Below are 14979 nucleotides of genomic sequence, written 5' to 3' on the forward strand. Positions count from 1 at the left end.
GATTAGACAGTTCGTAGGTTTGGCACCTTTCTGGCCCTGTTTCTCATGGGCCACCAAGGATGGAAAGCCCAGCCCTGAGAACCGGAACTCGTGCAGAATGAAATGCTGGACACGCCTGGATGCGGAGGTGGAGGGGGGGGGTTGGAGGGGTCATGCTGGTAGAAGAACTCTGGTTGGGTTTACGGCTGGGCCCTGAGGACGCTGAATCAGGGTGTGTCTCCATGGAGACAGGGCCGGCCCGCGAGCTCTTCTGCCATTGGCTGACAGCTCCCGGACTAGGACTATAAAGCAGCGCCTAGAGATCCGCACACTGTGTGGAGCAGATCCAGTGCCGAGTCGCGCAGCTCAGCTCAGCACAGCGGAGCGGAACGGCACAGAGCCGAAGGGAGCAGCATCTGCCTGGTCATGGAGGACCGGTAGGGCGGGCACCGGGCCAGGGTATCTCCAAGGACCCTGGGGAGGGGAAATGGCTGTTGCTGAGACCTGGGAACTTGGCTTTCTGGGCCCCTATAGTCCCGGGAGGAAGCGTTAGCCTTAGAGATACCGGGAGGCCTGGCACGGAGCCTGGTGTCAGGGTCAGGGCGACAGGATGGCAGGGCGGCCAGCGCGGGCAGGAGCATGGCAGGGCTGCCAGCGCGGGCGGGAGCACGCGGGAAGGGAGTCGCGCTGGCGGCGCCAGAGCAGGAAGGAAGGGGACCGGTTGCGCGGCGTGAGCCACTCCTAAAAGCAACTTGTGTCCATGTGTGCAGTGTCTTAAGGGTGCCAGAGGACGACAGCCTGGCTGACCACCTACTCCGCTCCGGGGGAGACTCCTCTGCCTACGTGAACCCCCAGCCTATGGGTCTAGGGAAAGGCAGGAGGTTCTTTGGGGCCCAAATTCCAAATTCCTCCTTTATTCGAAAGTACTCGCTTCTTTTGGCAGCTCCTTCCTTCCCTCCAGATTGAGTGCGATTAACCAGTTGCGAATGGAGAAAAGTATTCTTTGGGCAGGTATTCGTGAAGCCAGTGAAAAGGTGGCTAGACATCCACTTCATTTTATTTACCTGCTCCTCTTGGTGATGTTATCTTCAGTCCCTCCCTTACTCCGTCCTTCTCTCCTCTCCTCTCTCCCCCCACCCCCCGGCCCCCCGCTCCCCCCGCCCCCCCCCATCTTTCCTTGGCTTGAACTCAGGGCCTGGGTGTCCAATTAGCTTTTTTCGATCAAGGTTGACACTCTAGCACAGCACTTTAGTGTTAATTGGAGATAAGAGCTCCACAGACATGGCTTTGAACCACCATCTTCAGATCTCAGCTTCCTGAGTGGCTAGAATTACGGGTCCCTGTCTTCATTTATTTCTGCTTTTTTTTTTTTTTTTTTTTTTTTGGCCAGTCCTAGGGCTTGAACTCAGGGCCTAGGCACTGTTGCTGAGCCTCTTTGTTCTCAAGGCTAGCATTCTACCACTTGAGCCACAGCACCCCTTCCAACTTTTTCTGTTTATATGGTACTGAGCATGCTAGGCAAGCACTCTACCACTGAGCCACATTCCCAGCCCCTGTCTTCATTTCTTTCTTTACCGGTTTATTACCATAGGTGGGGAACCACCTATGGCTGTATTGCCCCCCCACCCCACCCCCTCCCATCACCTAGCTCCTTTGCTGAGGGTGGCCTGGTGTATTATGCAGTTTTGTCTGTTTTCCTCCACGTGCCCTCAAGACTATCTAATGAGTGGCTGGGACTATAGGTGTGCCCCAACCCAAGCTTCTGCTTGAATTAAATGTGCTCTGGAAGCCTCCTTAGTTCAGTTTTGTTACATCTCAATTTCATCATGGAGATAGCAATCTTAATCTTTTCAGAAAGGTGTGATGGAATTTACCTGGAACTGTGAAGAAAGTTTCTGGGTATTACTATGAATGTTGTAGAGTTTCTGGGTAAGTGTATGGTACTGTTAGCTCCCAAAAGGGCAAAGGGAGAAAGAAAGAAGTAGGCAGAGAAGGAAAGCAGAAGCAGGTGGGGGAAGCAGGAGAAAAAGGTCAAGGTCCACACATGTAACCGAGCCATAGGTCTTTGGAGCCCCTTCAAAAGTATTTTAAACTTGCTTTTTCATTTGTTTGTTTTGCTATGATGCAAATTCCTAGTACTTGCTAAGTGCTAGGCCAGGTGTTACATTGAGTTATACTTCTAGCAGTAATTTTTTTTTTTTTTGATTGGTTGTGGGGCTTGAACTCTGGGTCTGGGCGTTGTCCCTCAGTTCTTCAGCTCAAGGTGAGCACTCCACCATTTGAGCCACAGGGCCACTTCCAGTTTTCTGGTGGTTAGTTGGAGAGAAGAGTCTCACATGCTTTCCTGCCCGGGCTGGCTTTGAACCGCGATCCTCAGATCTCAGACTCCTGAGTAGCTAGGATTACAGGCGTGAGCCATCAGCACCCAGCAAACAGTATTTTTTTTTTATCTGTAGGAGTAAGTCTAGAATTTTGTTTTTAATTTTCTGGTACAGCTAGCTGGCACACTGCCATTTGGGCTATATCTCCAGTCTTGCTGTTTTGCTGGATAGTTGGAGATGAACTCTTCTGTCTGGGCTGTTTTTTTTTTTTTTTTTTGGGTCCGGTCGTGGGGCCTGAACTCTGGGCCTGGGCGCTGTCTCTCAGCTCTTCAGCTCAAGGCTAGCACTCTACCACTTGAGCCACAGCGCCACTTCCGGCTTTTTTCTTTTTGCTTATGTGGTGCTGGGAATCGAACCCAGGGCCTCAGGCATGCAAGGCAAGTGCTCTTATCACTAAGCCACCTTCCCAGCCATGTCTGGGCTGTTTTTAACTTTTGATCCTTCAAGCTTCAGCATCCAGAGTAGCAAGGAGTATATATTACAGGCCACCACACTTGTAATACAACAACAAAAACAACAACAACAAATATATGTACTTATATATAATATAATATTATAATTATTATTGTTTTGGTGCCAGGGCTTGGGTACTGTTCCTAAGCTTCTGTTCCTAAGCTTCTTGTGCTCAAGGCTAGTGCTCTACCACTCGAGGCACAGCTCCATCTGGCTGCTTGCCCAAGCTGGCTTCAAACCTTGATCCTTAGATCTCAGTCTCCTGAGTAGGTAGGATTATAAGTGTAAGCCACCTGTGCCAGCTTAATTTGTACTTTAAGCAAGTCTGATTATAATTTATACAATCAGTCCTAATTTAACCTTTGATAACAAATGCAGATTTAGTCAGCTTTTCCTGCAATAGTAGTCTCTGGTCTTGAGTATCTCTGTAATACTATATGATAAGGGTCTGTATGAGCCTGAGAATCCCAGAAGTAGGGATCTAGGAGAGTTCACATTGCCTTTCCTTTCCTTTTTAAAATTTTCCTTCTTTCTTCTCTCCCTCCCTCCTGATTCCCCCATCCCCCTGCCCTTTTGTGCCAGTACTGTTGAACTTAGGACCTTGCTTGGCTTGGTTTCTGTGCTCAAGGCTGGTATGCTACTACTTGCCAAACCTCCACTCCTAGCTTTTTGCTGGTTAATTAGAGTTGAGTCTCATGGACTTTTATCCAGGTCTGAAATTAAACCTCTATTCTCAGACCTCAGCCTCCTGAGTAATAAGAATTATAGGCCTGAGCAACTAACACTTGGCTCGTTCTAACTTTTTCTTTTTTTTTCTCCCTCCCTCCCCTCTCTCCCTCCCTCCCTCCCTTCCTTCCTTCCTTCCTTCCTTCCTTCCTTCCTTCCTTCCTTCCTTCCTTCCTTCCTTCCTTCTTTCCTTCCTCCCTCCCATTTCCCCCCCTCCTATTTTTTTGAAACAGTAACGTGCCCAGGCTGAGCTGGAACTACATATGCAGCCCAAGCTGACTTCAAACTTGTGATTCTCAGGCTGTAGTCTCCTATTACTTTTCTTGCTAACTAAAAAATCTAGCACTAAGAGCTTCCTAAAGTCCCAGCTAGGTGGGAGAAGTCAAGAAATTCAAGATTAGTATGGAGAGCATAGAGAAATTCTGCTTGAATAAAAACAGTATACAAGTAAAGAAAAGCTAGGGCTGGGGTTGTGGTGAATGTGTTTACCTTGTCTGGGAGGTCCTGCATTTGATCTCTAGCACTAACTAACACTTTAGCTCTCTTAATATTTAGTTGAGGAAGGAGCTATTGGATGAGGACCCAAAAGAGGATTGGGTTTATTCCTGCCTTCAGGAATAATAGCTATATTTTTGAATGTCCTTAGGGAATTGGTAGCTAAGGAAGATTGTATCTTTGCTCTCAATAAAGTTTTCATTCCATTCTCCTTAGATTAAATCTCATTGACTTGATTATTTCGTTGTAGTCCTCTGGAATATCTTTAAATCTTTTACATAAGGAATATTAACCTAGCTGGGTACTGGTGGCTCACACCTGCAATCCTAGCTGCTCAGGAGGCTGAGATCTGAGGATCATAGTTTGAAGCCAGCCCAGACAGGAAAGTCCATGAGATGATCTCCAGTTAACCACCAGAAAACCAGAAGTGGTGCTGTGGCTCAAGTGGTAGAATGCTCTCTTTGAGCAAAAAAACTGGAACAGTGCCTAAGCTCAGAGTTCAAGCCCCTGGACTGACCAAAAAAAAAAAAAAAAAAAAAAGAATATTAACCTTCCAGTGCTGTGGGTGTATTACAGTGGTAGAACAGTTGCCCATAGCATTTGGGAGCCTCTGAGTTCCATCCTTAATGCCACAAAAATAAAAACAAAATATGCTAGTGTTAACTGTATGCATTTTGAGGTTGTTAGTGGAAACGTTTCATTCGCTTTTGCCAGGCTTTAGAATGGAGGGAGCTTCATGTCAGACTTACAGTGAGCCTTACTGAAATGAAAGGGGATGGGTTGGTTAACAGACTGTCCCTGCTCCTTCTTAAAGCACCATGATGAACCATGATGCTTCAGCCTTTCTGCACTGAAGGTCTTCTGTGTTGCCCTTGGAATAACAGCAAAATTTATTTTGCTTTTCGTTTTATCCCCTAGCTTCACATATGAAGATTATCAGAAGACTGCAGAATGGCTTCGCTCTCAAACCAAGCACCGACCTCAAGTGGCAGTGATCTGTGGCTCTGGGTTAGGAGGTCTGACTGATAAATTAACTGAGGCCCAGACCTTTGAGTACACTGAGATACCCAATTTTCCCCAAAGCACAGGTACTTGCAAAAGGGTACAGGGGATGGAATTGAGGGACATTGGTGGAATTCTGTGAAATCCAACTAAGGAAGACAAAAGGCTGAGAGCCAGTGTCTCACACCTTTATTCTTAGCTGGTCAAGAGGCTGAGATCTGAGGATCACAGTTCAAAGCCATCTTGAGTGGGAAAAGTCCATGAGACTCTTATCTTCAATTAACCAGCAAAAAAACTAGAAGGTATGGGTCTAGCACCAGCCTTGAGTGAAGAAGTTCAGGGATAATGTCCAGGCTCTAAGTTCAAACACCAGGAGTGAAAGAGAGAGAGGGAGTGAAGGAGAGAGGGGAGAGGGAAAGTGGGGGAGAGGGGAGAGAGAGGGGGGGAGAGAGAGAGAATGAATCACAATGACTTCAGAAAGAATATCCCCTGAAATCCCATAATAACCTGGGCACATGTGTCAGACTATGAAGACTCCTTTCGTGTGCTTACTGATTTAGAGGTTTTTGAAGCTGTATAATAGCTTTCCTTACATGGTGTCTCTTCCCATCTACCAGCACCATCTACACACCCCTCATTTCCTCTAGCCTGTAGCTTAAATGAAAAAAGCAGTGCCTATAGTATCAAGCTCCAGGACTAACAAAAAGGAAAAAGAAAGAAAGAAAAAAGAATATTATCCTCCCAGTGCTAAGGGTATATTACAATGGTAGAGCACTTGCCCATAGCATTTGGGAGGCTCTGAGTTCCATCCCACAAAAATAAAACAAAGTCAGGCTTCTTTCCAATCAATGTCTTTCTGCCACTTTCCATGTAACTCTAGCCCCAGGTCTAGGCACATGCAGGTGCACAGCAACAACACACAGACCAACATTTTGTGTGTGTGTGTGTGTGGATGCATGCATGCATGCATGCATGCATGCATACCAGCACTAAGGTACTAAGACTTGAACTCAGGGCCTTGCACTCTTGCTTAGCTTTTTTCACTTAAGGTTGCCACTCAAGTACTTGAATCACAGCTGGTTAGTTAAGAGATTGGAGTCAGGGATTTTTTTTCTGCCCAGGCTGGCCTAAAGCCTTGATCCTCAGATCTTAGTCTTGAGTAGCTAGGATTACAGGTGAGAGCTACCATTGAGCACTTGGCTAGATCATGCATTAATATAAAATCTGAGTCATAGCCTCTGGAAAGAGAAAAGGGTAGATTCACTCCTGGTACAGTTGTTTTCAGCAGGTTCTGAAGATAGCCTGTCTAGAATTTAACAGCAGCCAGAAAGCTCCTATGCTAAAATTTAGAAAGGGGCCAGGAGAAACAGGGTCAAGTAAGTACAGGAAAGGTAGTTTATTTGTTTGGCTTTTTCTCAAATAGCTTTTTCCTTGGTTTATTTATTAATTTTTAGATTCCTTTCTTTTTTCCTGGAGAGTTAATACTTTTATTTATTTATTTTTTTGGTTGGTCCTGTGGGGCTTGGGCACTATCCCTCAGCTCTTCAGCTCATGGCGAGCACTCTACCACTTGAGCCACAGTGCCACTTCTGATTTTCTAGTGGTTTATTGGAGATGGGTCTCACAGACTTTCCTGCTCGGGCTGGCTTTGAACCTTGGTCCTCAGATCTCAGTCTCCTGAGTAGCTAGGATTACAGGTGTGAGCCACCAGCTGGAATTAATACTTGTAATGAAATAATAAAATCCCTTTGGAGCAATTCTAGGAGATTAGAGAAGGGAGAGGCGTGGGAACAGGAGTTAGAGGAAAAAAATGAAAAGAAAGGGGGGGAAGGCAAGGGAAGGCAAGGGAAGGCGTAGTTCTCTAAGGGAGATAGTAGTGACATTGGCTTCAATGCCACTGCCTCCAGTGAGAGGGCACTGTACTAAGTGATAAGCAAGTTAGTTTTATACTTATCAACTTATTTACTTTTATATTCCACTTAGGTGTTTCTAACTGTGTCATCTTTGCTCTATTGCTAGTATTTTATTTATTTGAACTTATTTATTTTAGAGGCTCCTCTATTTCTGAATGTCCATCAACATTTTCTCTTGGTTCTTGTCCCTCTCCTAGGCCAGGCATTCTCTAAGGGGATAGGTTTTCTATCTATTAGAGGAGATGAGGGACAGATGTAAAAATTCCTGTTCCCCTCATATCCCTCATGTGCCTATGTGAGCATGCATTCCCTCCTGGCTGTTGAGGAGTCATAAGGAAGGGACTTACATGATTCTTTTCTTGTTTAGTTAGCCTAATCTTTGGGAAACAGAGTTCACTTACTGGGGTGAGGAGGCACACAGTTAGCTAGGGTAGTATAGAACACATTTTAAGAATTTTGAAAATTTTGTACATTAAAAATACATATAAATAAAGTGAACTGTGAAAAATAATTGACAAATTTTGGAAGATACCTTTAATTATCGAATTCATTATTGCCAACTTTGTTTTTGTGCCAGTACTGTGGTTTGAAGTTGGGGCCTTGGACTTTCATATGGCCTTTTTACTCAAAGATGGCTCTCTATCACTTGAACCACAGCTTCACTTTTGGCTTCTTGGATGGTAAATTGGAGATAAGAGTCTTGGGGATGGTCTGCCCAGACTGGCTTTGAATGGCGAGCTTCAGATCTCAGGCTCAGGAGTAGCTAGGACTGCAGGTGTGAGAAACCAGCACCTAGCTTATTTATTTTATTTATGTATTTTTTGGTATTGACTGGGCTTAAACTTAAGGCCTCTTGCTCTGATTTAGCTTTTTCCATCAGGGCTGGTACTCTACCAGTTGAGCCATGCCTCTAGTTTGGTACTGGTTAATTGGAGATAAGATTTGGTCTGGTTCTGAACCAAGAACCCCAGATCTCAGCTTCTGGAAGCTAAGATTATAGGTGTGAGCCACCTGCACCCCAGTCCAACTTTAACAAATTTATACTTTCTTGCACTATGGTTTTCTCAATTTTTTGGAATTTTCTGCTAAAGGACTTTCTCCCCAGAGTTTTAACCTCAAGTTGGACTGTATGATTGTGGTTGTTGGCTCTCCACTAACTTGGTATTTATTTATCAATAGTACTGGGGTTTGAACTGAAGACCTCCAGTTTGCTAGGCAGGTGCTCTACTGCTGAACCATGCCTTCAATCCTCCTCAAGTTTTTTTTAACATATTTTGTTTAATGATGTCATTACATGTTAAGCACATGTTAGTACCTCTTAGCAAACACTTAATGGATGTGTTTTATGCAAAAGCATAATTGCAGCTGGGTGCCAGTGGCTCACACCTGTAGTAATCCTAGCTACTCAGGAGGCTGAGATCTGAAGATCAGGATTCAAAGCCAGCCCAGGCAGGAAAGTCCATGAAAATCTTACCTTCAATTAAACAGCCAAAGGTTGGGAATGGATCTGTGGCTCTCTGTGGTAGAGGGAGAGGGCCTTGAGTTTAAGTCCAGTCTCAGTGGGGGGAAAAGCCTAATCCTTTCATTTTTCTTTGCATGTAGTTCCAGGTCATGCTGGCCGACTGGTGTTTGGGATCCTGAATGGCAGAACTTGCGTGATGATGAAGGGCAGGTTTCACATGTATGAAGGCTACCCTCTCTGGAAGGTAAATCAGGGCCATAGGACTGGTTTAATCTGAAAGAAGGGGGAAAACTTATTTGGGCTAGGTAGTTTTTTGGCCCCCTTTTTCCTTTTTTAGGATATATAATCTTCATATTTTTAGGTAAATTGGTGAAATTTTTATAATACTAGGATATGAGCTCTGGGTTGGCTCTCAACCTTGACCAAACTCTAATCTTTTTCCTTTTAAGGTGACATTCCCAATAAGGGTTTTCTGCCTCCTGGGTGTGGATACCTTGGTGGTCACAAATGCAGCTGGAGGGCTGAACCCCAAGTTTGAGGTTGGAGATATCATGCTGATCCGTGATCACATCAACTTGCCTGGTTTCTGTGGTCAGAACCCTCTCCAAGGGCCTAATGATGAACGGTATGAACCTTTGTTTTTTTGTTTTTAGATGTGTGGGGTTTAAGGGCTTATCTAGCAGATGGGGGAGAGCTCATCTAAATCCAAGTTGTGCCCTAGGTTTGGAGTTCGTTTCCCTGCCATGTCTGATGCTTATGACCGCAGTATGAGGCAGAAGGCTCTGAGCGCCTGGAAACAAATGGGGGAGCAGCGGGAGCTTCAGGAAGGGACCTATGTGATGTTGGCGGGCCCCAGCTTTGAGACTGTTGCGGAGTGTCGCCTGCTGCAGAGCCTAGGAGCAGATGCTGTTGGTGAGAAAAGGAATTTGGCTGGTGGTTTGGGTGAGGGATCTGGTAAAGTAGCTTTGATGGGAGTAGATAACAAAGTTGGACTACAAGAGGATCTGAGCCAGGCACTGGAGGCTCATTCTTTTTTGGGTCTGGTCGTGGGGCCTGAACCCTGGGCCTGAGCGCTGTCCCTCAGCTCTTCAGCTCAAGGCTAGCACTCTATCACTTGAGCCACAGCACCACTTCCGGCTTTTAAAAAATGTTTTCGGCTTATGTGGTGCTGAGGAATCGAACCCAGGGCCTCATGCATGCAAGGCAAGCGCTCTACCATTGAGCCACCTTCCCAGCCCCTGGAGGCTCATTCTTAAAATCCTAGCCACTCTCAGAAGGCTAAGATCTGGAGAATCAGTGTGAATCCAGCTGAGGCCTGATTCATGGAAAATTATGGTTCTAAGCCAGTCCATGAGATTCCATCTTTAAGTGAAGCCGGAGGTATGGATCAGGTGGTGAAGTTCCAGGCATGAGTGAGCAAGACAAATGAGACTCTAAGTTCAAGCCCCGGTACTCTACCAACATACACACACACACACACACAGAATTAGGGGAAAAAATAATTTGAGGTTTCTAACAGCGGCTTTCTCTTTTTCCCTGTTAGGAATGAGCACAGTGCCAGAAGTGATAGTTGCTCGACACTGTGGACTTCGAGTCTTTGGCTTCTCACTCATCACTAATAAGGTCATCATGGATTATGAAAATTTGGAGAAGGCCAATCATGAGGAAGTACTAGAGGCTGGAAAACAAGCTGCAAAGAAATTGGAACAATTTGTCTTCTTCCTTATGGACAGCATTCCTCTCCCTAGCAATACCAGCTGACCAGCTCTGGAGAGGTTTGGTGCTTTACTGACTGGATCCAAATAGCTACCACCTATTCTGGCCCCTTGCTGGAGTTGTGTGCCTCTTCCTTTAGGTAGTAGCTGGAAGGAAAGATGAGGACCATAGCCTTGACCTTCCCTTCCCCACTTGTCATCCCTAGACCATTCCAGAACACATCCTCTTGCAGAGTTGCCTTCTCAGCAGTTTGTTTGAACCTCTGCCCTGCCCTGTAAGAGCTGAGCCCATGCCCTACCACACCTAGGATCTCCCCATGATTGGGTGTTCACCTTTGAACTTCTAACTTTGTGCCCTCTGATCCTGAGCAGCTCAATTCTACTTCTCTGGACCAAAGATCAGCCTAATGCCTCTTGGACTTTTATTTAGCACTGTCATGTTTTGAATAAAGAGATGAAATGTCTTCATTTTTGTGCAATTTGGGTGAAGCTAAGGCATAAACCAAGCTTGGCATGAAAGGCTATGAGACTACATGTTGGTTGGTTTGTTTTGAACTCTGAGTCTGGATACTGTCCTTTAGCTTTTTTGCTCAAAGCTGGAACTCTGTCACTTGATCTATCCTTCACTTTCATCTGGAACTCTATCACTTGATCTATCCTTCACTTTCATCTTTTTGCTAGGACTTTCTTATCTAGGCTGGCTTCGAACTGCAGCCCTCAGATCTCAGCACACTGACTGGTTATATGTTTACTTCTCAGACTAGAAGATTAAAACTGGGATAAGGAGGCCAAAAGCAGTGGAAGACAGAGGAAAGTCATTGCACAACAAGGAAAGCCTGACTTCTGGCATCCAACCACTTTTGAAGACCAGTCTTGTTTATATCCCTTGGCTTCTATTTGTCTCACTTCTTCATGAATATCTGAACTTCATGGAGATCAGCAGCTACTCTATTGCCATTTCTTTACTAAGGCTCTAAATTTCTTTTCTTTTGACTACTCTTTTTCTCCCATTAGCTCATTATGCAGTCCTCCATCACTCCCTCCTGAGGGAGCAGTGAACAAGTACCGCTTTGTCTGCCGCCAGGCACTCCACTGCTGATTAGATCCCTCCTACCAGCCTCAGTCAAACCTGTGAAGTATGAAGCAATTGTTTCCATTTGAGCAACTCTTATTCTGCCAATTTCTGGGCTCTAGTCCTTTCACATTGGCTTGGCCAAAAGCTGCCTGTGATGCAACATTCAGGCATTGCTTTGTTGTTTTACTGTGCTTTCTGCTTGCATTCAGCTGGCTGGCATGTTTGCAAATGACACCTCCTCCCTCCTAGGCTGTGTATCTTTTAAGAAAAGACAGAGTGGAGTGAGTCTCCAATAGTGATGCCATCTTCTTTGTTAGTAGTATAATATGGAAGAGACATTTTAGACAGGAAGCTTCCCCTCCTCCCCCTTGTATTAGTACTAGGGCCGCCTGTGTTGGCCTGGTGCTGCCCCTTAGCTTTTTCACTCAAGGCACTCCTACTTGAGCTGTACCCACACTTCTGTCATTTTAGTGCTTAATTAGTGACAAAAGCCTCATGGAGTTTCCTGCCTGGAATAGCCTTGAACCATGATCTCCAGATCTCAGTCTTTGGAGCAGCTAGGATTACAGATATGAGTCTCTGGTGCCCAGTTTGGAAAGGAAGCTTTTGAGAACTCTTTTGTTGAGTAATTGACCTACTTAGCTGAGCCCAGCCCAAAGAAAAACCATCCTGCATCCTGTAATTGCCCAGATACTATTCTTCCTCTCATCAGTTTCTTCTGCCTCCACCTCCACTAAAACTCTCCTCTGCCCTTTTGGTAATCTTTTAGCACCCGTTATCACTGAGAGCTCATTAAGAGATGAATGTGTACATCATTCAGATAACTATGTGGCTATAACTTGTTCATCTGATGAGATGGCTTACAGAGATTTCTGTCCCATTGTCATAGAATGTCTAGAGCATTTAGCAATGCTAAGTTGAGAATATGAAAAATGGTCCTCAAGTACCCTATGTTCTTCAGATACACTTAAAAAGAAAGCTGGCACTCTTATCACTTGAGCCACACCTCTAATTTTTTGCCTTAAAAATTGCTAGTTAGTTGGAGATAAGAATCTCATGGATTTGTTTGCCTGGGCTGGCTTTGAACCATAATCTTCAAATATCAGTCCTCAAATATTAGCCTCCTGAGTAGCTAGGATTACAAGCATGAGCCACTGGTGCCCAGTCTTAGAAATCATTTGTAAAGCTTGTATGATATAAGTACATGTAGGAGGCTGGGAAGGTGGTACAGTGGTAAAGTGCTTGCCTTGCATGCATGAGGCTCTGGGTTTGATTCCTCAGTACCACATAAGCAGTAAAAGCCAGAAGTGCTGCTGTGGCTCAAGTAGTAGAGTGCTAGCCTTGAGCTCAAGAGCTGAGGGGCAGTGCTCAGGCCCAAGAGTTCAGGCCCCACAACCAACACAAACAACAAAAAAGTACATGTAAACCAAGCTGAGATCTGAGGATCAAGGTTCAAAGCCTGCCCAGGGAGGAAAGTTTGAGAATTTGTGTGTGTGTGTGTGTGTGTGTGTGTGTGTGTGTGTGTGTGTGTGTGTGTGTGTGTGTGCACGTGTGAGCACATGCATGCATGTGTGTGCATGCACACACATGTCCTGAGGCTTGAACTCAGGCCAGGGCACTGTCCCCAAGCTTTTGTTGCTGAAGGCTAGCACTACCACTTGGGTCACAGCTCAATTTTCAGCCTTTTTGGTAGTTAATTGTAGATAATCTTACAGACTTCCTGACTGGGGTGGCTTTGAACTGTGATTCCCAGATCTCAGCTTCCTGAATAGCTAGGAATATAGTAGTGAGCCACCAAAATGCTGAAAGTGGGGTTCTGGCTCAGGTTGTAGAGAGCCAACCTTGAGTGCATAAAGCTAAGAGACAGAATTCAGATCTTGAGCATGGACACCAAAAAAAAAAAAAAGCTTCCTGTCTCCCATATTATACAAGCCATCTTCACTATCAGAGGCTCCCCGGACCCCCACCCCCACTTTATTATTAAAAGATGATTAGGCTGTGGGACATTATTGGCTCATATCTGTAATCCTAGTTTCTCAAGAGGCTGAGATCTAGGATTATGGTTCAAAGGTATCTCAGGCAGGAAAGTCCATGAACCTTATCTCCAATTAATTACCAAAAAGCTGGAAGTGGAGCTGTGGCTGAAGTTGCAGCATGCTAGCTTTGAGCACAAAAGTTCAGGTACAATGCCAGGATCTGAGTTTAAGTCCCAGGACTGGAACACACATACATATACAGATGCATAGCCAAGGAGGTTAGTGTAGTTCAAGCCCCATTAGTACCAGAGAGACAGACAGATAGAGACAGAGACAGAGAGGAGAAATAGGTAAAAATCATTGGACTCCAAAAGAGATTAATTTACATATAATATATCATATTGGCTAGAAAAAGTTCCATAGAAAACTCATATGTAGTGATGTTGTGGCTCAAGTGGTAGAACACTTGCCTGGAACTGAAGAGCTCAGGGACAGCACCCAGGCCCAGAATTCAAACCCATGACTGACAAAAAAAAAAAAAAAAAAGAAAAAAGAAAAAGAAGAAAACACGTGTGTGTGTGTGTGTGTGTGTGTGTGTGTGTGTGTGTGTGTGTGTCTGTCTGTCTGTCTGTCTGTGTGTCTGTGTGTTGCATTGCCAGAGACTGAACCAGCTATACCCCCCAGCTCCTAAATTTAGTCTTGAGGGATTTCAGGAAGCGGATTTCACAAGATAATCCAAGACAGACGTGTGAGTAGCACAGGCATGCTTGTGGGTAATTGTCATAAGTGGGGTGAGTAAAATGGGCATGAGATATGGGCAGAAAGCTAATGGGAGGTGAGAGGTGGGCTGCATTTGGTGCTTATCTTTCCTACCTATCAGAAACCCTGAATGGTGCCACTTGGAAAATACATGCCAGAAATCCTTAGGTGGAATATTTAGAAGCATTTTTTTAACTTCAGAATCAGCAGGGTTTTTTTTTTAATTTTATAAGTACTTAGATAAATTATCTTCAATTCTTTTTCTAATAAAGGTTGTATTAAAGCCGGGAGCCTAGCTATTTAGAAAGCTGAGATTTAGAGGATTACATTTTGAGGCCAGCAGAAGCACAAAAACCAGAGACTCCATCTCCAAAATAACCAGTAAAAAGTGAAGTGGCAGCCGGGTGCTGGTGGCTCACGCCTGTAATCCTAGCTACTCAGGAGGCTGAGATCTGAGGATCGAGGTTCAAAGCCAGCCTGGGCAGGAAAGTTCTAGAGACTCTTATCTCCAATAAGCCACTAGAAAACTGGAAGTGGTGCTGTGGCTCAAGTGGTAGAGCACTCGCCTTGAGCTGAAAAGCGCAGAGACAGCACCCAAGGCCAGAGTTCAAGTCTCACGACCGAAAAAAATAATGAAGTGTCAGTAGAGCAAGCATTAGGCAAGTATTAAACCTTGGTATTAAATAAATAAAACCAGAGCAAACTGAAAGCATAAATTGATTACAACAGCATGCTTGGGCCAGGTGCCAGTGGCTCATGCCTATAATTCTAGTTCCTGGAGAGGCTAAGATCTGAGGATTGTGGTTCAAAGCTAGTCTGGAGGGGCTGGGAAGGTGGCTCAGTGGTAGAATGCTTGCCTTCATGCATGAGGCCCTGGTTTGATTCCTTAGCACCACATAAGCAAAAAAGCCGGAAGTGGCACTGTGGCTCAAGTGGCAGGATGCTAGCCTTGAGCTGAAGAGCTGAGGGACAGTACCCAGGCCGAGAGTTCAAGCCTCACGACTGACAAAAAAAAAAAAAGAAAGAAAGAAAGAAAAAGCAAC

The 14979-nt window shown here is 45.1% G+C and overlaps 1 protein-coding gene across 1 annotated transcript; it reads left to right on the forward strand.

Annotated features, from left to right (window-relative positions):
* Positions 1–287: 287 nt before the first annotated feature.
* On the forward strand, positions 288–10590 carry Pnp (purine nucleoside phosphorylase). Its single transcript, XM_070024736.1, has 6 exons — positions 288–416; positions 4953–5122; positions 8552–8655; positions 8861–9036; positions 9133–9323; positions 9955–10590. Exons 1-6 carry the CDS (start codon positions 406–408, stop codon positions 10170–10172), a joined length of 870 nt encoding a protein of 289 aa, XP_069880837.1. The 5' UTR covers positions 288–405; the 3' UTR covers positions 10173–10590.
* The last annotated feature ends 4389 nt before the right edge of the window (positions 10591–14979 follow it).

The sequence above is a fragment of the Dipodomys merriami genome, unplaced genomic scaffold (assembly GCF_024711535.1).
Source record: "Dipodomys merriami isolate MVZ:Mamm:240054 unplaced genomic scaffold, mDipMer1.0.p SCAF_1, whole genome shotgun sequence".
Lineage (NCBI taxonomy): Eukaryota > Metazoa > Chordata > Mammalia > Rodentia > Heteromyidae > Dipodomys > Dipodomys merriami.